Source organism: Muntiacus reevesi, chromosome 4 (genome assembly GCF_963930625.1).
Source record: "Muntiacus reevesi chromosome 4, mMunRee1.1, whole genome shotgun sequence".
In the NCBI taxonomy this organism is placed as follows: domain Eukaryota; kingdom Metazoa; phylum Chordata; class Mammalia; order Artiodactyla; family Cervidae; genus Muntiacus; species Muntiacus reevesi.
In genome coordinates, this window is record NC_089252.1 from 139,158,636 (window position 1) to 139,181,866 (window position 23,231).

At 38.5% G+C, this 23,231-nt stretch overlaps 2 protein-coding genes across 5 annotated transcripts in view; one reads left to right on the forward strand and one right to left on the reverse strand.

The window, feature by feature from the left end:
• PLEKHG7 (pleckstrin homology and RhoGEF domain containing G7) overlaps window positions 1–19,061 on the forward strand; it is a 93,391-nt gene extending 74,330 nt beyond the window's left edge. The window contains exons 13-19 of the mRNA XM_065934201.1: window positions 1,205–1,320; window positions 1,656–1,749; window positions 6,517–6,596; window positions 8,938–9,091; window positions 15,895–15,992; window positions 16,939–17,090; window positions 18,381–19,061. Coding sequence (XP_065790273.1) covers window positions 1,205–1,320; window positions 1,656–1,749; window positions 6,517–6,596; window positions 8,938–9,091; window positions 15,895–15,992; window positions 16,939–17,046 — 650 coding nt within the window. The 3' untranslated portion in view covers window positions 17,047–17,090; window positions 18,381–19,061. The remainder of the gene's footprint in view (window positions 1–1,204; window positions 1,321–1,655; window positions 1,750–6,516; window positions 6,597–8,937; window positions 9,092–15,894; window positions 15,993–16,938; window positions 17,091–18,380) is intronic.
• Window positions 19,062–19,539: 478 nt separating this feature from the next.
• Window positions 19,540–23,231, reverse strand: part of EEA1 (early endosome antigen 1) — a 122,969-nt gene continuing 119,277 nt past the window's right edge. For all 4 annotated transcript variants that reach the window (XM_065934196.1, XM_065934198.1, XM_065934200.1 and 1 more), the window contains one exon: window positions 19,540–22,951. In XM_065934196.1, coding sequence (XP_065790268.1) covers window positions 22,829–22,951 — 123 coding nt within the window. In that variant the 3' untranslated portion in view covers window positions 19,540–22,828. The remainder of the gene's footprint in view (window positions 22,952–23,231) is intronic.

Genomic DNA, 23,231 nt, shown 5'->3' on the forward strand with positions numbered 1-23,231 from the left:
TTGTTTTTAACATCCATACTGAACCCACACACAAAGCAAATGGAAGTAAACAGCATGAAAAGCCTTTCTGGAGGATAAATTACCACCATCATTTTTTTTAGGTCACTGAAATCAAGGGCCAATCTAAATATAATGCCAACTGCAATATTTAGAACTGAAATTAGGAGATAAAAGAGCAAGCCCTGTAATAATTTAAGTTTATTTGGGTAGCTATGTGTAGTCAAATCCAAATAAAGAAATCCGTGATAGGTGTCCATAAAAGATTTCCTAGGGAGCATCAAAAAAGGAACAATTCAAATTGATAATTATCAGCTGTACAGAAATTATATATTTTTTCTTTTGCATGTTTAGAAGTAAAATGACCACTCAGGAGTTCTTTCCCTTTTCTAAGTTTTTGTTCAAATTCTCTAATGACCGACCCAAGGAACTAGAATTAAGTTTATCAAATTGATTGACAGAAAATTCAATTAAGGACAGACTTTTTTAAATTTTAAAGTAATTTTGAAGATTATTACTCATTTTGATAGGTTTGTGAGGAAGATAATAACATCTCTTCCAGGAATTTCTCAATAAAATCTGAATTTTCATTGTTGAGGAAAGGCATCCCTGTGGCCTTCCTCTGAGTTTATGAGCTTAAAGATAGTGAATTCTCATAGATTCCCCTAACCATTAATTCTGTGGGTGCACGACTTGCCCTCCATATTTTCAAAAATCATTTCAAAACCTCAATAGCAATATGTTATTTAAAAATATTGGGAAACTAATACAAACCTTTGAAGAAAAAACACATTCTTACCAAAAGAAATAATCAACTTTACCATAAAGGGAATGTGTGTTTTATGATTAAGACAAAAAGATATGCTTGTCCTTGTTAGTCTGATTTTTTTTCCTTCCTATAATCACCAGCTGTATGATGCAGGGAATATGAGAGAGCTACCAGGGGCATTATTAGTATTATTGAAATAAAAATGCACATTTACAATTTATTGAATTAGTTCAGCTTCATTTTCTCTGCAAGAGGCTGATTTCAAATTAGTGAGTTTTTCTAAGGTGTTCAAACAGCAAGAAATATGTTAAATGAACCTAAGATATAGTTTGGTTCCAGGGGGTTCAGTGTCTGAATGATTTCTATGGATCTTGGTTAAATTTTATGCTGTAATGTCTCATCCATTTTAAAATATATTGGATGTGTCTTGTCTTTTAGGGGATCTTGAAGGAAAAGTGAAGTGGCTTGACAATTTTCAGAAGTTCAGACATCTACAGGAGGTTGTAGTGTGGCCTCCACTTTGGGATCGAGATAAAAGGTTTTTCATTCCAGAGGTACAAGAGGGATCAGTTAGAACATAGGTCCCTTTCCAGACGTTTGGCATGTGGGTGGAAATACACTGATCTTATTACAGAGCCCCCAGCTGCCCACCAGAATTATAAGCCTTCATCCACGTGGCATTGTGTGTGGTGGGGAGGCTGGCATCCTCACGCCATTCCTGGGCTGGTCCTCCTAAGAGGTTTTCCCATTCTTCCCCAGTCCCATGGCCACTTACCGGCATTTCCAAATGTCTCCAACTTTGTAGACAGAGTTGAATTGCCCCAGCTCCTGGGACATGCTGTCTTCTAATCACTAACTTCTCTTTGATTTTTCTCCCTTGTTTTTCCAGTGCCTGAAACACATTTTTAAAGAACACATGGCAGAAAACATCCTGTCACCAACCAACAGACACCTTCTCTATGAAGGAAAGTTAACTCTTGCAGGTAAATAACTGCTTCCTTTACAAACCGAACACCTTTGCTCCCTTGTAACTTGTCCAGCTGCGGCTAACAGAAGGGTGGCAGGAACTGCATTTGCTTGTGGCAGAGGTGACAGCAGATGTGAATCAGCATCCTGCGGAGTCACACAGACTCCAGCTTGATCAGACCACCCGCCTCTAAAACGGGGTGACTGTATGTATCTTACAAGACTGAAGTCCAGATGAAGAGCTTAGCTCAAGGTCTGGTGGTGGTGGTGGCTTGGTCGCTAAGACGTGTCCAACTCTTGTGACCCCGTGGACTGTAGCCTAGCAGGCTCCTCTGTCAATGGGATTTTCTAAGCAAGAATACTGGAGTGAGTTGCCATTTCCCTCTCCAAGCTCAAGATCTGGAACCTAGTAAACACTCGACATCAGTCGTTCCCACCCTCATTGAGCTGGTCAGTCAGATTGTCAGTGTTGACGGAGAAGCTGTTATGTAACACACTTTGTGCTGCACGGGATTGGAGGATAGAGAATCACTATCCTGGATAATCCTTTCCCTCAAGCTGAGAAGGTCTGCCCCAGTAAGCAGACCTGCGGTCTGAGTCCGGAGGAGAGTCCGATGCTGGAGTGCCCCGGAAAGGCTCCTTATGGTCCCTGGGACTGGAGGGAGGACTGGCGAATAGAAGGATGTTAGGTCAGTGGGAGGACAGGAGGGAGGACATCCCAAATGAAAAGCACAGCATGAGAAAAAGCTTGGAGGCAGAGGCCACCTGGAAGAAGAGACTCCGAGCATGGTTAGGAGGGTGTTCCCCGAGCTGGCCGCCAGGCTCCCTTCCCAGCTCCACATTTGCTGTCTCTGTAACCAGGAGCCTTGTTCAGCAGTCTCCCCACACTGCAGTTTCCCCTCTGTTGTGAGGATTTAAGTGAGCTATTGGATGTAGGTAGCTCTCGGAAGAATGGTTGGTAGAGAGTCAGCGCTCAGTAAATGTCATGGTCAGAAAGGCTGCCCAGCTGAAGTAAGATTTGCTTTCATTCATTGATTCATTACTTCACAAAATCTTGATTGAGCACCTACAGTGTGTGAAGCCCTGTAGGATGTGAGATTGCATGTTTATAGTCATCTGAGATCTTGTCGGTAGGGGCTGCTGGGCAGTAAGTCCTTATTCAGGACACATCTGTTGAGAATCTGCTCTATTTTCAAGATAGTGTTCGATGTCAGCCTGGGACATAAGCCCTGCCCACTCAGACACGCCTGATGTTTCACAGCAAGGGAGTTTTGCGTGCATTTTCTCCTGCCAGTGAGTCATGCAGAGAAGTTACATTTAATTCCACATCACAGGACAAATACGGGGACGTTCCATAACACATTCAAGGTCACTTGGCAAGTTAATGGCAGCTTTCAGACCCAAGCCAACAGGCTGCCTCAGCCTAGCTGGCTTCCAGAATTTTAGCGACTGCCTTGGAAGCCAGAGGGATCCAGCCAGGAGACTGCAGATAGCAGGAAGCCACTGGGTCCTCACACAGGGACACAATAGGGTTAAAAGTTGTTGAAGAACAAGTTCTGAAAAGCAGTGTGCAAAGTGGCTGGAGGAGACAAAGCAGAGAGATCAGCCTGAAGGCTCCAGTGACGCAGGGTGAGGTGGGAAGACTCTGGGTCTTTGTTTTTCAACCATTCTCCACCTGTAGACTCGCCCTGCCCCCACTTGCCTTTGAAAAGATAATAATTTTACACTTTCTTTAGTGTTATTTACAATTTCAGAAATAACTATATCATTGTGACAAAGCCAGATCCAACCAAAACCAAAAGTAAGGAAGCAAAACACAGTTCTGTGTACAGTCACATGACTTTCCCTCCAAGATTTGGCCTCTGCCTGGAATTATCAGAGATTTTATTTCACATCTTCCCTGTGTCCACCAATTTCCCCATCACAGTGAGTTGCACTAGCCTATCCTAAAATGTTAGAAATGGGTGTGGATCAAAAAGGAAGACCTGTGTAAATATTAGTAACGCCAGGCTCATGTTTAACAGTACATGCTGTTAGTCAGGTTTCATCAGAGGGGGAGGCGTCGTCATACAGGAGTGTTATATCAAGTTTAAAGTCACTGGGACTTGGACTCAGAGTTGGTATGGAAATGTGGTGGGGGTAATAATATTAGAATAAATAGGATATTGTTTTGAATGGGGAAAGCACTGGACCAAGAATAAGGGGCTTTAGCACCAATGGTGGGCTTTAGGGAAATTGTTTAAATTTTCTTAATCTCTTCTGTAAATGTTTGTGATGACAGTGGTGATAACAATGATAACGATGATACCTGCTACTAATATGTTTCAGAATCTGTTCTAGCCTTAAAAACTGTGGTGTTAAGATTAAATAAGTGCATTTTCTCATTCCCAGAAGGTACACGTTTTTATAACTTTCGAAGTTTAACCAGCTTCCCATTGGAATTCATGTCAGCACATAACTTCCACAAATGCACTGCCGCCCACAGATTGGTGTTTCTAAATAGAAGTGAGTGAAGTTCAGGCCAGTGTGATGGCCGAGTAGCCAGCTGTGGCACCTGGAGAACAGCCATTGTCCAGGCCGCTGCAGAGCTGGGGTGAGCCGGTGGGACTGCTCCGTCCCCTAGCGGGGAGATGAAGTGAAGTGAAAGTCGCTCAGTCATGTCCGATTCTTTGCAACCCCGTGAACCGTACAGTCCATGGAATTCTCCAGACCAGAACACTGGGGTGGGTAGCCTCTCCCTTCTCCCAGGTATCTTCCCAACCCAGGGATCGAACCCAGGTCTCTCCCATTGCAGGCAGATTCTTCACCAGCTGAGCCACCAGGGAAGCCCCGCAGTGCGATGGGAACCCCACAGCTCAGGCTCTGTGAGAGAAAGACCGAACCGAGCTAGAACCGCACCAGTTAGTAAGTCTCAGAACTGGTTGTGTGACCCGTGGCTTCAGACTCCTGGGATAGTGAATATGAATACTCTGGCTTTAAGCCTACAATGTTCCTCTTTTAGTCATCCTTTTTCATAATCCCATCTTTACTTTAGCACTGTCAGTTCTTGAATTTATCTCAAATCATGTCTGTATTTATTATGTGTCTGCTCTTATTACAGTTAAAGCTCTTAGGGGCAAGATTCTGCCTTAATCATTGATGCACAGGTGGCTGCTTGGAAGTATACGTGCCAGCTTTCCTCGTAGCTGAATGTGACCAAGTGACTGAATTCTGCCCACATTCTAACTCCTATCCCATTGGTCAGAATTCAGCCACTTGGTCACATTCAGCTACAAGGAAAGCTGGCACATGTATTTGTTCACAGTAAACATCTACCCACTAAAACTTGGAAATTTCATTACTACAAAATAAGAATTGCTTTTGAGAGACCACCGGCAGTCTGTGCCACAGCCCAGTTTGCCAGAAGGAGTTTCTAGTAGTGATGGAAAAACACTTAAAAAATATTCAAGGATAATTCAAGATTGAATAAAATATCTAGTTTCTCTTCGGGGCAAATATAGGAAGTATCTTTCCTCTAAGCTTAAAGAAGGGGAATGTTAGATATTGTATGTATTAATTTAACCTTAGACATTGTATTTCCAGGATATACAAGAAAGAACTTCTAGAATAATATAAACAAACAGAATAATAAAAAATACTTACTTGATTTTTCTTACATTTCCTTTAAGTGCCTGTCACATCCCCCTCTAAAGGGACTGCCCTTTCCTCTAAAATCATTTAAATTTAACCATTTCTAATTTCTAAGGGATAGAGTTAAATCAAGAAGGGGAGCGATCTCTCCAATATTTTTCCCTTCTTTTGCTGTCTCCTTAGGGAAAAGCAGAAAAGCCTATTTGCCTTCAGTTATCATCAAAAGTGATATTAAGAAAAGGTTGTAAATATAAAGCTACATGAAGACTTTAAACATGTATAGACACATTGCAAAACTCGAGAAACAAATTGTTTTAATGACTCTTAATCAGCTAGGGCCACCATAACAAAATGCTGCCAGCTGGGTGACTTAAACAGGAGACATTGTTTATTTCTCACAGTGCTGGAGGGTGGAAGTCTAAGATCAAGTCGCCTGCTGATTTGGTTCCTGGTGAGAGCTCTCTTTCCAGCTTTCTCAGTGTCCATACATGGCAGAGAGAGCATGCATGCCTTGGCGTGTCCTTTTGGATGATATTCACCCTGCCAGACCGGGGTCCTCCCTTAAGCCTTCATCTAACCTTAATTACTTTCTTATTCCGAGTACACAATGTGGGTTGGGGCTTCCACAAAGAATTGGGGGGCTATGCAGTTCAGTCCACAGCAATGACAAAGTGCCTTTTCTCTAGTAGTGTATACCTTTGCCAGGAGGCAAAAATGCTGGTATACTGTTGGTCAATGGGTGTGTCCTGGCTTAGCTGAAACCGCTACAAATATCACCCAAGTTATCTTAGATCCACATGAAATGCATCACTAATATCTTTAAAGTTGGAAGTGTGAGCTCATATCAGGTCCCTGCTTTAGGGAGAAATCAGCTCAGTTGTAATGACCCACGTGATTGAAACTCCCTGAGTCTCCTACACCCAGATCCCTGTTCTGTGTTGTTTTCTAAAGGGTTTCTTTGATTTAAAAAGAAAAGAAAAAAAAAAAAAAAAAAAAAGGAAAAAAAAAAAAAAAGAAAAAAAAAAAAAGAAAAAAAAAAAAAAAAAGAAAAGAAAAAAAAAAAAAAAAAAAAAAAAAAAAAAAAAGAAAAGAAAAAAAAAAAAAACTTTTGCTTGCTATTTCCAGCCCCAATTTCATCTTCTTTCTTTCCTCAGAAAGCACAAGATTCCTAGATGTTTATCTGTTTCTCTTTGATGATTTCCTCTTAGTTACGAAAACTAAGCGCAACAAAAAGGTAAAAATCTGTTGTTTCTAAATAAGTCTGTTGAATGAGTTTGGAGATATTTCGGAATAAGTTGTTAAAAAGAGAAAAAAATTCATGTACTTCAAATCGGACTTTACCCTCCATAAATTGGAGGCATTTAAAAGTATTGACTTTTTCTGTCATAGAGTTCTGAACTGAAAAACGTCAGTAACAAAAGCAAGTCCCATTTCATAAGGATGCCAAAGGGTGTGTGTATTTTTAGAATGACTCAAGTCCGTATACTTTTGAGGGGAGTCCCAGAAGCCACAGGACTTTATGCCTGGCCAGCCTCAACAAATGAAATTCAGATCCTTTTGTCCATATCAGCCTTTTCCTCATCCACATTGTCCACCACAGTGAAAGTTGTCAGAGCAGGTGAAACCATCTGCCAAATGCATTCTCGTTTGAAAGTGTACCTCCTTCCTGAGAAGTGATGATGTAGGGGGCTGCAGGTGGGAAGGGGCCCTGGTCTCTCAGAGTCTACCTGTAGTTAAGAACTGCAGATGCCAAACAGATGTACAGTTGGCATCACAGTGAAAAAAATAGTCACCAAGGGCTAGAGCCACAAAATCTCTTCTAAGACTAGGGATTTTCCTCTTTTAAGTATTAATTGTTACCACTGTTGTCGTTACTCCCCATTAAGCCATGGGTCTCATGGTCCACCACTTTCCCATTTCACAGTCTGTTCCCTGACTGAAGCAAGTGCTTTCAGGAAGGGGCCTTTTCTGCAGCCCTTAGAGGTGGGAAGAGCTGCAGTTTCTCCTTGGCCATCAGAGATACTTAATGTTCTAACCCACTCACTCTTTCACTTAGTGGCTAGCCTTACCCCGATGTTGAGATCGTGAGACCGGATCTCTCGGATATTTTAATACTCTCAGCTCCCAAATGGCGTGTTGGTCTCTGTCGTTTGTTGTTTTAGTCCATAAGTCGTGTCCGACTCTCTTGCGACTCCATGGACTGTAGCCCACCAGGCCCTTCTGTCCCTGGGATTTCCCAGGCAAGAATACTGGAGTTGGGTTGCCATTTCCTTCTCCAGGGAATCTTCCCAACCCAGGGATCAAACTCGTGTCTCCTGCGTTAGCAGGCAGATTCTTTACCACTGAGCCACCAGGAAAGTGGTATGTTGGTTAATTAAGCTAAATAATTTAAGAACCTATACTCAATTTTTAAAAATGGGCTTCCCACTTGGCGCTAGTCGTAAAGAACCCACCTGCTAATGTAGGAGACATAAGAGACACAGGTTCGATCCCTGGTTCAGGAAGATCCCCTGGAGGAGGGCTTAGCAACCCACTCCAGTACTCTTACCTGGAGAATCCTATGGACAGAGGAGCAGTCCACGGGGTCATAGAGAGTCGGATACAACTGAAGTGACTTAGCTCACAAGCAATAAAATAGATACCCATTAATCGATCTGTGAATAGTTGATCAGTAGTTGGGGAGGGAGTGGCTGTTGGAGACACTAAGAGTCAGTTTCGAAACTTGGATGGCCTCCTGATTTTAGCTGCCAGACTAGCATGTCTGAACAGGTCAAGCCCTGAAAAATCTCTGTCCCCTTCCAAAACCTGACATTAAGCACAGCTTACCTTCTCTTTACATAGTGGCACAGATCAGAGCCCGTGACTCATTACTGACCATGTTATAATATTCTGCCTTCATGCTTCACAACTTGATTCTAAAATAAGGAATGTTACCTGTTTTAAATCCCCCTTTAAATTCTTCTGTCTGATAAATTTGAGAATTTTATTGGCTTCACAGGAGCAGAAATAACCACCCAGAGAAGACATCAGGTGTCACTTTTTTTTTTGGAAAAAGAAATAAAGAATGTTGTGTTTTCATTTCTCTTTGCTATTTAATGCACAAATTGCTTCATGTACATCACAATTTTTGACATCCTTTTTAATTTAGCATATATCTTCAAAACAATTTCAGTTATTTATAAATCATAGAGCATGGAGTCTATTTATTTAGATTTTAATGTAAGATCCCATACATAGCATGGGCCCAGATGAGGCTCCTCTTTCTCATTCATTTAACTCAGTACTACAGAGGGATACTGGAAATGAAGATCTTTCCAGTGATGTGATGGTGATTTAATGTTTCCAGGCTATGGAATTAACCACTTACTTATTCAGGTGATTAAACTTGGGGCTCAGAAACACTGTGCTTTAAATCACTGTGTACTTTGGGAAATGCTTTTCAAGATCCTAAAAAAAACAGTAAGCTGGGTTTCAAACAATTGTCTCTAAAAATCAGTTTATTTAAGGATGTACTGTATGTGTGTGTGTCAGTATTTATTTCCTACTTTTCCCATTATTTTCCCCCTAAATTTCAGAAACTTGGAGGCTCAGACCCTGGCTTAATGTGCCCTTCACTTACTCCTGAGCTGCAAGCAGTAATCAAAGAAGGTGGTTCATGTACAGTCATCGACCAGCCCATTCCACTAGACAGACTGGTTGTCAGAGGTCTCGATCCACTCCACGTGTCAGGTATGTGTCTTATTTCCATCATTCAGTTCATCTCTTTGCCATCCCAGAGTGTTATGTTGGCCTTTTTTTGATAGCAGGACATGAATCCAATTTAAATCTTCAACAAAGATGATACTGAGTTTCTATGTAGTTAAATATCACTCATTCTACAGGCTAGTTATGGAAAGAGTACTGGACTTTCTTCCAACACTTGGATGACCCAGCTCTGCCCCTTGCTAACTGTGACTCTGGGTGCAAGGTATTGGGTTGGCCAAAAAGTTCATTGTGCCTTTTCTATAAGATCTTATGGAAAAGCCTAACAAACTTTTGGGCCAATTCAATATGTAAATTGCAACTCCATGGATGCAGCATGCCAGGGTTCCCTATCCTTCACTACTTCCTGGAGTTTGCTCAGACTTGTGTCCATTGAGTTGGTGATGCCATCCAACCATCTCATCCTCTTGTCATCCCCTTCTCCTCCTGCCCTCAGTCTTTCCCAGTATCAGGGTCTTCTCCAGTGAGTCAGATCTTTGCATCAGGTGGCCAAAGTATGGAGCTTCAACATCAGTCCTTCCAATGAATATTCAGGGTTGATTTCCTTTAGGATTGACTGGTTTGATCTCCCTGCTGTCCAAGGGACTCTCAAGAGTCTTCTCTAGCACTCCAGTCCTACAAATCAAAATTCTTTGGCACTGAGCTTTTCTTATGGTCTAACTCTCACATCTGTACATGACTACTGGAATAACCATAGCTTTGACTGTATGGCCCTTTGTTGGCAAAGTGATGTTTCTGCTTTTTAATACGCTGTCTAAGTTTGTCATAGCTTTCCTTCCAAGGAGCAAGTGTTTTATTTTCATGGTTGCAGTCACCAATCCACACTAATTTCTGAGCACAAGAAAATAAAATCTGTCACTGTTTCCACTTTTTGCCCTTCTCTTTGCCATGCAGTGATGGGACTGGATGCTATAATCTTAGTTTTTGAATGTTCAGTTTTAAGCCAGCTTTTTCATTCTCCCCTTTCACCCTCATCAAGAGGCTTTTTAGTTCCTCTTCACTTTCTGCCATTAGAGTGGTTGTCATTTGCCTATCTGAGGTTGTTGATGCTTCTCCTGGCAATCTTGATTCCAGCTTGTGATTCATCCACCCTGGCATTTTGCATGATGCACTCTGCATATACATTAAAAAAACAGGGTGACAGCATATAGCCTTGTCATATTCCTTTCTTAAGTATGAACCAGTCAGTTATCCCGTGTCCAGTTCTAACTGTCGCTTCTTGACCTTCATACAGCTTTCTCAGGGGAGAGGTAAGGCAGTCTGGTATTCCCATCTCTTATAGAATTTTCCGGTTTGTTGTGGTCCACACAGCCAAGGGCATAGTCAATGAAGCAGAAGTAGATATTTTTCTGGAATTCCCTTGCTTTTTCTATGATCCAACAAATATTGGCAATTTGATCTCTAGTTCCTCTGCCTTTTCTAAACCCAGCTTGTACACCTGGAAGTTTCTCACTTCACATACTGCTGAAGCCTAGTTTAAAGGATTTTGAGCATAACTCTGCTAGTGTGTGAAATGAGGGCAATTGTATGTTAGTTTGAACATTCTTTGGCATTGCCCTTCTTTGGCATTGGAATGAAAACTGACCTTTTCCAGTCCTGCGGCCACTGCTGAGTTTTCCAAATTTGCTTTCATATTGAGTACAACACTTTAACAGCATCATCTTTTAGGATTTTTAATAGCTCAGCTGGAATTCCATCATTTCCAGTAGCTTTGTTCATAATTCATCTTGATAAAATCAAGATAATATCTTCCCCAGTTGGTTGTCATGAGAATTAAATAATGCAGGTAAAGCAGTCAATAAATGATGGCTATTATTAGGTCTGTTAATCATTTTAGTACCAATGTTATTGTTAAAGCACTGGTAAACCAAGACATGCTAGGAAAGCCTAAGATATTTTACTGCAATTGCTCTATAGAAAAATGCCAGAAATAAACATATAAATATGTGTACATACATACACATGTGTATAGATCAGAAATATATATTTTTGTTTTTCAAGCATTTCCTGAGAACCAGGGACTCTCTAAGTGCCTCGGAGTCAGAAAGATGGAGTCCTCAGAACAATGAAAGATCAGTACATCCTTTCAGGAAAGCCCTGGGTCTCCGAGACACTTGAAGGACATCTTGGCTGACTTAGTACTGGGTGGGAGGGCAGCAGTGTTTGAAAGGAATCAGGCCTCCTTCTGCCTTGGGTACAGGCTCATAGGAGACCAGCAGAGACAGCAGGAGGGGAGTGCCTTCCTGCACCAAGGAGGAGAGGGCAGGGAGGACAGTCCAAGCCCTGCAGTACCCAGTCCAGCAGCCCTGGGCGGGCTGGTCCCTAGTCAGCAGCAGGGGACCAGCCTATACATGGCACGGCAACATCGCACCATGAACACACCAACAAGTAAGAGCCACAGTTTACATCAGCATGTTATGCAACTAGGTTTTATATTTGAATGTTTAAATCCTCAGTGTATCCAAACTCTCCCCAAGAGCAGCAGGGCTCCAGTGGGGTGGGAGGAACCTGCATCCAGAACTAGAGCCTTCTGCTTCCCTTGTCTGTTCTACTTAGAAGAAATAGAAGCTTTGCTGAAAAACGGCTGGACAGGCCTTAAGGCCTCTTAGATCAGAGGCCAAAATCTGCCTAAACCAGAGAGCTTTCCTGAGCAAGCTTAGAAAGGGGCATCTCAGAGGGACACAGCCTTCTTAACTAGAGTGGCCATAGTTAAAAGATTCTGCCAGGATTTATGGATGTGAGCCGAGGAATGCGTGTGATCCCCCAGCAGGAGAGGGAAGCAGCTTGGGCTCAGGTCAGCCACAGCCCCGCCAGACAGCTGGACTCTATGGGAAATCTGACATCCTGGGATTCCCTTGGGAGAGGCATGTTTTTTCTTTTGTATTCCTTTTTTTTTCTTTCTTTCTTAAATAAAATCCATACCTTTTTAAAACCATACTTCCACCATGTTTTACTTTTTAATTTGCCACGACTATTTCATTTTTGTTTTTAAATTATTTTAAATTTTTAAATAATTTAAATTATTTTAACTGTTCAGATACAGTGCCTGAGTCAGAATAGCTGTAGGGTGAAACAGAATAAAGTCTGAAACAAAGGGATTGTGCTTTGAAGTGACAGAAACCTAGTTTCACATCCTGGCTGTATCATTCACATACTGTGTGACCTTAGAAAAATACACCTAATCTGTGTCCTCATTTGAAATTAGTTGACTTTTTTTTTAAAAAATTGAAGTATAGTGGATTTACAGTGTTCCAAGTATACAGCAGTGATTCCATTTTATACACACACGCACACACACATTTTTTTCAGATTCTTTTCCATTGTAGGTTATTACAAGGTACTGAAGAATTTAATTCCCTGTGCTATGTAGTAGGTCCTTGTTGTTTATCTGTCTTTCTAATTTTATTTCTCTTTGGCTGTGCTGGGTCTTTATTGTTGCGTGGGCTTTTCTGTGGTTGTGGGAAGTGAGGGCCACTCTCTAATTGCAGTGCGCAGGCTTCTCACTGCAGTGGCTCCTGTTGCAGAGCGCAGGCTCTAGGGCAGCCAGCTTCAGTCGGCTGCAGCACGCGGGCTCTGTAGCTGCAGCTCCTGGGCCCTTGGGCACAGGCTTAGTTGCCCCACAGCATGTGTGGTCTTCCTGGACCGGGGATCGAACCCGTGTCTACTGCATTGGCCGGTGGATTCTTTACCACTGAGCCACCAGGAAAGGCCTCTATCTGTTTCACATGTTGATACAGCAGGGCTTCCCAGGTGGCACAATGGTGAAGAACTCACCTGTCAATGCAGGAGACACAAGAAATGCAGGTTCAATCCCTGGGTCAGAAAGATTCCCTGGAGGAGGAAATGACAACCCACTCCAGTATTCTTGCCGGGAAAATTCCATGGACAGAGGAGCCTGGCAGGCTACAGTTCATGGGGTTGCAAAAAGTCAGACACAATGTTGATATAGTAGTGTGTATCTATTAATCTCAGATTCCTAATATATCCCTCCCTTACCTTTCCCCTTTGATAATTACGGATTTTTTTTCTGAGTCTATTTTGTAAATAAGCTCATTTGTATCCCTTTTTTAGATTCCATAAGAAATACTGTATTTGTCTTTCTGTTAAGATGTCACTTTACATATCTCTAGGTCCATCCATGTTGCTGTAAATGGCACTGTTCTTTTTTGTGGCTGAGTAATATTCCTGTGTGTGTGAGTGTGTGTGTCTGTTGATGGACATTTAGGATGTTTCCATGTCTTGGCTACTGTAGTGCTGCTATGAACATTGGGGTGTATGTATCATTTCAATTTTTGTCTTTTCCAGATATATACCCAGAAGTAGGATTGCTGGGTCATCTGGTAATTTTTAGTTTTTTATAGAACCTCCAAACCTCCATACTGTTTTCCATAGAGAACGCAGCAATTTACATTCCCATCAATAGTGTAGGGAGAGTTCCCATTTCTCTACACCCTCTCCAGCATTTATTATTTGTAGACTTTTTAATGATGGGACATTCTGCCCTGTGTGCGGTGGCACCTCACTGTAGTTACGATCTGCATTTCTGTAATAATTAGTGATGTTGAGCATCTTGTCATGTGCCTGTTGGCCATCTGTATGTCTCCTTTGGAGAAATTCCTGTTTAGATCTTTTGCCCATTTCTTACTAGGCTATTTGCTTTTTTGATACTGAGTTGTATAAGCTGTTTATTTTGGAAATTAATCCCTTGTTAGCTGCATCATTTGCAAATATTTCCTCTTCTTCTGTAGGTTGTCTTTTTATGGTTTCCTTTGCTCTGCAAAAGCTTTTAAATTTAATTAGGTCCCATTTGTTTATTTTTGCTTTTGTTCCCATTACTCTAGGAGATAAATCCAAATAAATATTGCTATTTTTGTCAAAGAGTATCCCACTTATCTTTTCCTCTAGGAGTTTTATAGTATCCAGTCTTACTTTTAAGTCTTTAATCCATTTTGAGGGGTTTTTTTTGGTGTATATATGGTGTTAGGTAGTGGTCTAATTTCATTCTTTTACACATTGCTGTCCAGTTTTCCCAGCTCATTTTTTGGAGAGATTGTCTTTCTCCATTATATATTTTTGCCTCTTTTGCTGTAGATTAGTTGACCATGGGTACATGGGTTTATTTCTGGCTTTCTGTCATTTCATTGATCTATGTGTCTGTTTCTGTGCTGGTACCATACATACTCTTCTGGTCACTGCAGTATAGTCTGGGCTCAGGGAGCATTGATTCCTCCAGCACCGAGGTGGTTCTTTCTCAAGATTGTTTTGGTGATTTGGGCTAAGTATTCCTATCTTATAAAGTCTACATGTGGTTTAAATGACAATAAAGAAAAAATACATAGCACTGTGCCTAGTGATAGTGCTTAATAAATGATGTCAACTATTGTTAATTATTAGAACATCAGGGAGAAAAGAGCTACTCCTTTTTTAATTTTTTTATCACTTTATTTTATCTTCTAAACCTCGCCATACAAGATACTTTTGCTTATGAAGTGTTTAGTAGTCATATTACAAACCAAACAGATGAGGGATACCTTAAATAACTGAGAACTACAGATATAATTATGAGGAAAATGGATTCTGAAATCCAGCCAAGAACAACAACCTGATCTTTAAAGCCTCACTTGCTGCAGAGAATTTATAAGGAGAAAAATCAGGAAGTTAAACAAACACAGCCAGATCTTTTTTCCAGAAAGTCATTTTAATACATTTAAGTTCTCTTACCCCAGAAAAGCTGGACAGAATTTCATGACCTTGTCAGGCTTTGTTGTGGTAGAATTTAGGAATTATGAGGGACGGACTGTTAACAGTTTGTAAGAGTTAAGTAGTTCACAGTTAAGAAAATAAAAGTCTCATATTTGCTTCAATTCTGAAATGAGGCTCAACTTGCCTCAGTGAGTATGAATTAAACCCACGAACTTCAAGGAATAGAAAAAATGACTGTGAACAAGTATCAGCTTAATGATCAGCCAGGAAGAGGCACGCACCCTGTCCTCCTCTCTGTAGTTCTCGGTATGACCTGGTTTGGCTTTGTTCCTAGACATAAGTTGACTATAGAAAGAATATATAGGCTGCAGAACTTTATCCCTAGTGTTGTATAAATAATTCAAGGACAAACTTTCATTTTAAGAGCTCCAGCTGTATTAATAAAAAGAAAGGAAATCTGCTTTCCCAGGAAAATCTCCTGTTGTTTCTTTAAGAGATGCTAGGAAACAACAGAACAGACCATTTCTTTTCAAACACAGAAACCATGCCAACGTTTTTTGTTTTTGTTTTACATTTCACATAATTTGGTGGATGTTGGATTTTATTTGAGTCCATTTTTTTTTTTTTTTTTGGCTTTTCTTGGATTGCTGTGACGCATTCAGGTGGTTTTTGTATGTTTGCCACATCTTAATTTGTTTAACCCTTGTCTTGATGTTTAACTTGCCTTTAAGTACAAAAAAAGGAATGGTGGGGGGGCGGGGGGTGGTCAAAGAAACTGATTATTTTTCATATTAGTATTTTATTTTACACAAAGTCTATCTAATACACTAAATTTCTTCCTTGGGGAGGAACACATTTTTCATCACTTAAGCCACAAATGTATTTCATCAAGTCTTGGAAGTTGTTGGCTAGGGAAGAAAAGGTCTGCGTAGTTAAGTGAGCACTCTCAGACATAGGACAGAAAACTCCCACACATTAATAAACAAACAAAAATCCAGGTTCTTAAGCTCAGAAACTATGGATTTCATATTGAATGCTCTGTTGTCTTGTCCTTAATCTTTTTCTAGTCTTTGGGCTGAGAAATGCTTTCCTCATACAACATGAAAACAGATATCGACAATGTATAGCAGCGTTCTTATTACAAGCCCAAACGGAAAACATCAAGGTAGGTATTTCAGGCTTGTAGGTTTTGATTCTTCAGATGTAAGAGGGAAAAAAATCTCACTCCAAACTCATTAAGGAACAGTGAAAGTTAAGTTTTGTCAAGTTTGGGAGGACAGGAACGACATGAGTATCTAACCACATCAGGCTCAGAAACCTCAGCACTGACCATTTTCTTATATCCCCAGTGTTGACACAGCCTACCTTGTTTCTCCTGCAGCAGCAGCTTAAGAGCTGCCTCTGACTTCTGGGAGGCCTATAGGAAATGAGGGTAAAACTGCTTTGGATTGCATGCTTTTAAGATGTTCTAATCAATTTCAAAGCCCCGTATGCAAACAGTATGATGCCAGCTTAAGTGAGGGGCTCCTGCAGTAATGAACCACCAAGTCTTCTCTTCACCCTTTGAAAATAGGCCCCAGTTTTTACAGCTATGGAGCTGAAGAGCAGCTGCCTATCTGACTCTGGTGTCTCTATCTTAGAAGTTTCCATTTTCATCTTTCCCTTGGTAGGCTTTCATCAGGACAGCAGTGTGGCCAGTTAATGGAAGCCTGCATTATTTTCAAGGACTCGATTTCTTCCCTCAGCCTGCTTTTCAAGTTATGCCAGCTGATTAAGAACTTCTATTTCCACACAAAGTGGATATTTAAGAAGTTCAACTTTCAAACTACTTACATTCCCAATATTCATCTTTGTAATTAGTCATCCTTAACTATTATGGTTTCTTGATTACTCACAACTGTTTATCCAGAATATCATACTCATCTAATCCATTTGCATTCATGTGATTGGAGGTATTTATGATACATTTTATTTAAGACAGAAAATGGGAGACAGGCAAATGTTTCATCAGTCTTCAGTTTTAAAGAGCAAGTCAACAAATACAAAGGAAAATATTAATCCAAATATGTTAGAAATTGTCAGTTTAACATTCTCACTATATTTTTTAACAGAGAACATGGATAGCACAAATAACGGCAGCAATATCTTGCTTCACCAAGAGTCAAGAAACCAAGAAAATGTCCTCATTCACTTTGCCTGCAGAATCCTCGGAGATTTAGGGACCTAAATCAAGTGGCACACCTTTGAGACATTAGGGACTAAGGTATTCTTTCATTCAAACTTGCAGCACTTAACCTAGGGATGACCTAGAATAAGCATTTTAAAGAAGTTTCAGAATTTGAGCTAGGTACTCCTCAGGGTAGAGTAATAATGACTTCAACAAATTTGAACCCTGAGAATTTCTTGTTAAGTATACACATGTTGATATCCCAGAGTATCTCATAATGCTTCAGGCAGGCTTGAAAAGGGGGTGAGGGTAGTATGCGGCTGTTACAATTGGTAATGGATAATCAGGTGGGTGCACTGTCAGGTGGAAAACAGTGCCCACTGCTTGGGTCTGATATGAATTCTAGCATCTGAGTCTGTGTACATCTGTAATGAAGCCAACTCTCCTGCCTGGTTTGTAAATCAGTTTTACTGCTCTACAATCCTACCTCATACCAAGTTGGATTGCTCTTTTAACATACTAAGCAATGAATAATAATGTCTTCATCTTAGTAGCAGTTTTTAAATTTCTAGTCTCCAACAGTTTACTTATTTCAGGTATACTTTATAATACTCTTAACTTGGAGAAAATCCCAAAAGACTAAATTCCATTGTTTTGAGAAAAAAGTAAAGTATCTGTTCTAATTTTACTAGTTAAGTTTTATTTGGGAGGTTTCATAGAAATAGTAGCATATCTTTCTGTAAATCTCACTTTTTGAATAATGGAGTTTTTCATAAAACTTTCTGGTTTTGAATGTGTGTGTGAGTTAGCACAATACCATCACTGCATCTTATTTGGCAGGACTTAAAACATCATTAGAATTCTTACCAAGAAAGGCAGGTTGAATTATTATCATAATAGAATATACTATTAACTGCAGGTAAGGAATTTGTTTGTATTCTCAGAATGAAATTTGTGATTTTCATTTTAGACAATTTCAGACATAGTACCTTCTGCAGTTTCCAAAATGGAAGGAGTAATATTTATCAACTCAGACAGCAAAACAAATGATACTTAAACTGATCTCCTTAAGCTAGAGAATGGGATAGAGAGGATAATGCTTGGGGAAGGCATGTAAACACTTAATTCTTGGAGAAGAATGCACGTTTTACCACATGAACCAGGCAGTACAGACAAGTGCAGCATAACAACACTTTTAAAGGGCCAAGCACCATTAGAAGGGGGGGGTCACAGCCTCTGTGGAATAAAGTCGTATTTATTAGGAGTAAGTGAAAATGAAAGGAAAACCAGTAACTACTGTCAGTGCCTAAGAAAGAAAAAAGGCAAAGGTACAGGAGAACAAATTTTAAGTTCTTAGAGATGAAAACTAATTTATGTATTTTTTAGAAAAAAGTCATCTTGCAAGGATTTCTAGAGATCAGCCAACCTAGGAAAAGAGCAGTGGACTAGGACTAGGTGATCTCTGAAGATTCCTTTTAGTTCCATGAGGCCAGTAAACACGTATGTATCAAAACTGATTTCTCCCTTAAATCTCATCAAAGGGAGAAAAAAAGACTGACTAAATTAACATGTAAATTTAATTATTTAAGATGTAAAACAGTTTTAGAATATACTATATACAAAGAAATCTTAGCACTTCTGTGTTCATTGCAGCACTATTCACAATAGCCAAGATGCGGAAAAAACCTTGATGAGTGGATAAAGAAACTGGTATGTACATACAATGGAATTCTATTCAGCCTTGAAAAAGAAGAAAATTCTGAAACAGGCAACAACATAGATGAAGCCTGAGGACATTATGCTAAGGGAAGTCAGTCAATCACAGAAAGACAAATACTGCATGATTCCACTTATGTGAGATTTCTGAAATACTCAAGTTCATAGAATCAAAGAGTGAATGATAGTTGCCAGGGGGTAGAGGGAAATGGAGAGTTACTAATCAATCACTGGGCACAAAGTTTCAGTTAAGCAATATGAGTGAGCTTGGGAGATCTGTTGTACTGTACACTTAGAAGAGGGTAGATCTCATATTAACTGTTCTTACCACAATAAAATTTAAAAGAATAATATGCTATGTATTTGAAGTGGAATTCTATAAAGCTCACAAAAGACCACATCTGATAAGTGTGTGAGGATATATACATTCTCTTCAGAGGAAAACACATTAGAGTAAAATGAAAAATCACTTCTAAAACTTTGGTTCCTGAGGGTAGGGGGACAGTAAAAAGCAACAGTACATTAAGCCATCAGAAAAGTATCTAAGTGGTTGCCTAGCTATTCAATTTAAATGTGCAATGAAACAAGGGTTTAATATTATTTAATATTTTTGTTTTGCTAATTATCTGCAATAATGGAGTGAAAAGGAGATGTCTGCAAAATAGCACTAGTAATTTCTCTTGAAGTTATGAACCTAATTACTATTCTAAGTTGAACATTAAAGCACATCCACTGTCTATATCCAAGTGCAGAGTTCTAAGTCTATAAATATTAGCCATTTTACATTATCTTTTTAAATAATTTGACAAAATAATTTGGTCACAGAATATACTAAAAGAAATGGTTTTTAATGTCTTTAGCATTTTTTTTTAAAAAGCAATTCAGTAAAGGATCCTTCCATTGTTGTTTATACAGATTTAAATGTTATGTAATTTATTACATTTATAATCAATAACCTTCCACTCACTGAGTTTAGAAATCACAGTATTTACTGAGCTAAACTCTCTCACAAATAAGGCACAACTACATGATCACAAATAGTAAACAATACAATGAATCCAAAATCTAAAGGAAAAAATATTCATGCAAAAGTATCTACAGAAGCTATGAATATGATCCAGTTCAGAAAGTACAGAATGTCATAGACATAACTGCGTCATGTTACAATAAATTCATTACTTCTACACAGAACCTAGCTATTTCCAATTCTATTTTATACAATTTTACATAAATTTAGTAAGTTTATACACAATATTCACATCTGCAACAATAACTGATCATTAAAATTCAGGCAAAGGGCAATTAAGACAATAATGTGTGGCACATTATATAGTCACAGAATACCATTCATCAAGCTCATGTCTAGGAATACTAAATTAATGGCACATTTAAATCTTATGGATCAAATCATCCATGATTTCATAGCCAAAGTGCATTTAAAAAAAAAAAGTCAAATAGGTCATGAATAATATCAAAATATATGATCATAATTTGCTCTCCACTTAAAAGCTAAACATCTTTATGCAAATGCAAGGTAAAAAAAAAAGTGTCTTTAAAGTTCTCCAAACTATAAAATAATCATAATTTTCAACAGAGATGGGGAACTAACAAATTTGGCAGTTACTATTTAACATTACTGTGAGGAAACTATTAAACTATCTAATTCCGCATTAAGAGGTAGTTGAACAAAATTATACACTGCGTTGAGGTTTTTGTGTTTGTTTCCCTCTTTTTTTCTTCAAAATAAATCCTATAACAGCAGCTTTGTCTTCTACTAAAAATTCCGTACGTATAGTTTATTGTACACTAACCCAGCAAGACTTGATTATTAACTCACATTTCTGTGCTGGGGCTTAGAATTTACTAACGTGTGATGCCAGTATGCTTTGCATTAGAGCTGGGACTCCGTATGTGCCAGCTCTAAATCACTGACAGAGTACGAGTAGACATCTAAAATGTAGACCCAGTAAGCACTAAGAGGATGACTTTTTAATTAAAAGAAAAAGAAAACCTTTTGTTTCCAAAACACCTTGTTGGTGAGACTAATAGCTAAATTTTAGGTTTCACTTCTACTTAATATGTAGTCAAATTATTTGGGGCTTACAAAGTAAGATTAGCTAGATGAAAAGTAGAAAATACTCAAACACATATGTATTTGTTATGGCTATGTGGGCAGGGGGAACAAGACAGGGTGCACCCAATTAGGAGATGAAGTGAACAAATATTCTAATCCAGGAAATTTCTCATGAAGTTTCATTATCATTAAAAAGAACAACTGTGCTGTGAATGTTATTCCAACATGCTTATTAATTATAAGTGTAGAATTAAGAGTATTTGAATTATAAGTATATGAAGATGCATAGTTTCTATTATCAAACTTATTTTTAATAAGGAACCATTGTATTTCTTCAACATTTATGCTCAAAGATGTATGTTATTTATCTGAGTCCAGGGACTCAGTCAGGGTCCTCGATAGCTACTGACAACAGTTTACTTAAATGGGTTTTTTAAATTAATGAATATATGGCAATCTCTTTTAGTTTGTATACATTATAGGAAGAACATAACATGATAATTTCATTTCAGCATGATACCTGAAAGCAGTTACTGTTAATGTATTATTAGGTCCCACCCTCCCCCGTTACCGAATGATTGCACTGAGAGAATACGTAACTGTACATTTCTTCTCAGAGTAACACACCAATATTAATGACTCTTCAGCTGTTTTCCAATTTTCCAAATGAAGACTATGATAAAGTTTTAATTCCATTGTTTAGCATACAAATAAGCCAATTTTTAATTACCCTCATTCTGTTTCAGTTCTGGTTTTAATATAGGGGTTCCTAAACACATTTGTTTTTGGCGATACTCTATTATCCAACTGTTCAAGGTAATTTCATAGCATTTTTGTGAAGTAAACAGATACACAGTTGATATGAAACCCCAAATTTAGAACCTTTAAAATCTAAGTCAAGTTTAAAACTTTAAAAAACTCTTCCCTGTTAGCTAAGTAGAAAATATAAAACAGGATATTTAACATCTCCTTGCCGATTTATACTTGTTTTCACAGATAAGTCTATAGCAATACCAGTTACTAGCTTTAAGATGCAAAATTACAACACAATTACAGTGGAGCTGAGCTATACTTGAGGTTAAACCAGATTACCTTCAAAAAAGAAGATCCATTAAAAAAAAGCAAATTCAGATTCCTGAAGATGCTGGAGAGACAAAATAAGGATATAAAATGAAAGCTAATCACAGAAGACTTCCTACTTAAACACAGAATAGGACCATTACACAATTTATGTTATTCATCTTCCAACTGGGGGTGAGGCTGGTAAGTTTTGTAGGATTTTTAATTAAGAATATGTGGGAGTTTAAAAATGAGTTAGAAAGACAAAAAAGAAAAATTAACCCTAATCTTTAAATACAACCCGAGAATAGCCATAATACGGATAAAATATGGATAGTCATAAAATAAGCAAATTAATTTTAAAGAGATTGCCATAAAATCCACCCAAGAGAATTTAATATAGTTAACATAAAAACCATGTTTGAATTCATGGTTAATACATATTTAAACATAATCTGTATTTAGAACACTTGAGTTGTAAATTTGTAACAATGCAACTGAGCTATGGACCTATATATAAGAAAAAAAGAAAGCTTTATAGTTCTGTGCATGACTTTATAATGAGAATATTTAATGTGTTATTGTGCGATATATCTGATAGGGTAACATCACCCATATACATTTCCATATACTAAATTTTGGAGAAAGAAGCAGCTACGGAAGTGTATTCATATCATTTCTGAACAATGAAATTATATTTAAAAAAATACATTGCTATTTTCCGTCCAAAATTTATTTACATTTCATTGGCTACTTCTAAACTTGGCATGAAAGCTGTTCCAGGGGTAAATGGAGAAAGATGAACTCAAGTCTCACAAAAATAGAAGAATTTTACTTGATAACATTCCAAAATATACGAATTCTAATTTGGTTTAGTATTGCAACCACTGTCCAAATCAAATAGTAGTAGTCCAGGACCTCTATTAAGTGCATTTATTAAAAATCTAATGTTACTGTAGTATTACTTTGAAGTTGTCATAACCCATTATCCTTGTAAGTCATTGAAACATGCATCACAGACACGAACAGGCTTCTTGGAAGAAGGAGTTAAGGCATTTTTGGTTGAACACTCAGCACAGAAGATATTTCCACACTGTCTGCAGTGATGCTGTAAATGACAAAAATTAAACATTTTCAAGCATAAAAACTATACCAAAACTATTATGAGACTATAAGAAGAAAGCAAACTTGCACTGTGAAAGTATATTAACTTTCAAGTGATTGATGTACTATTTAATAATATAAAATTTCAATATCAATTTAATCCCTTTGATTAAATAGGAAGCATTCGAATTAACTAAATACTAAACATTAAATATGGAATTTATCTTGGAATTCTCAGAACCACCTTCAGAGGATTTTAATAAATGCCTTAATAAAGTACTTAA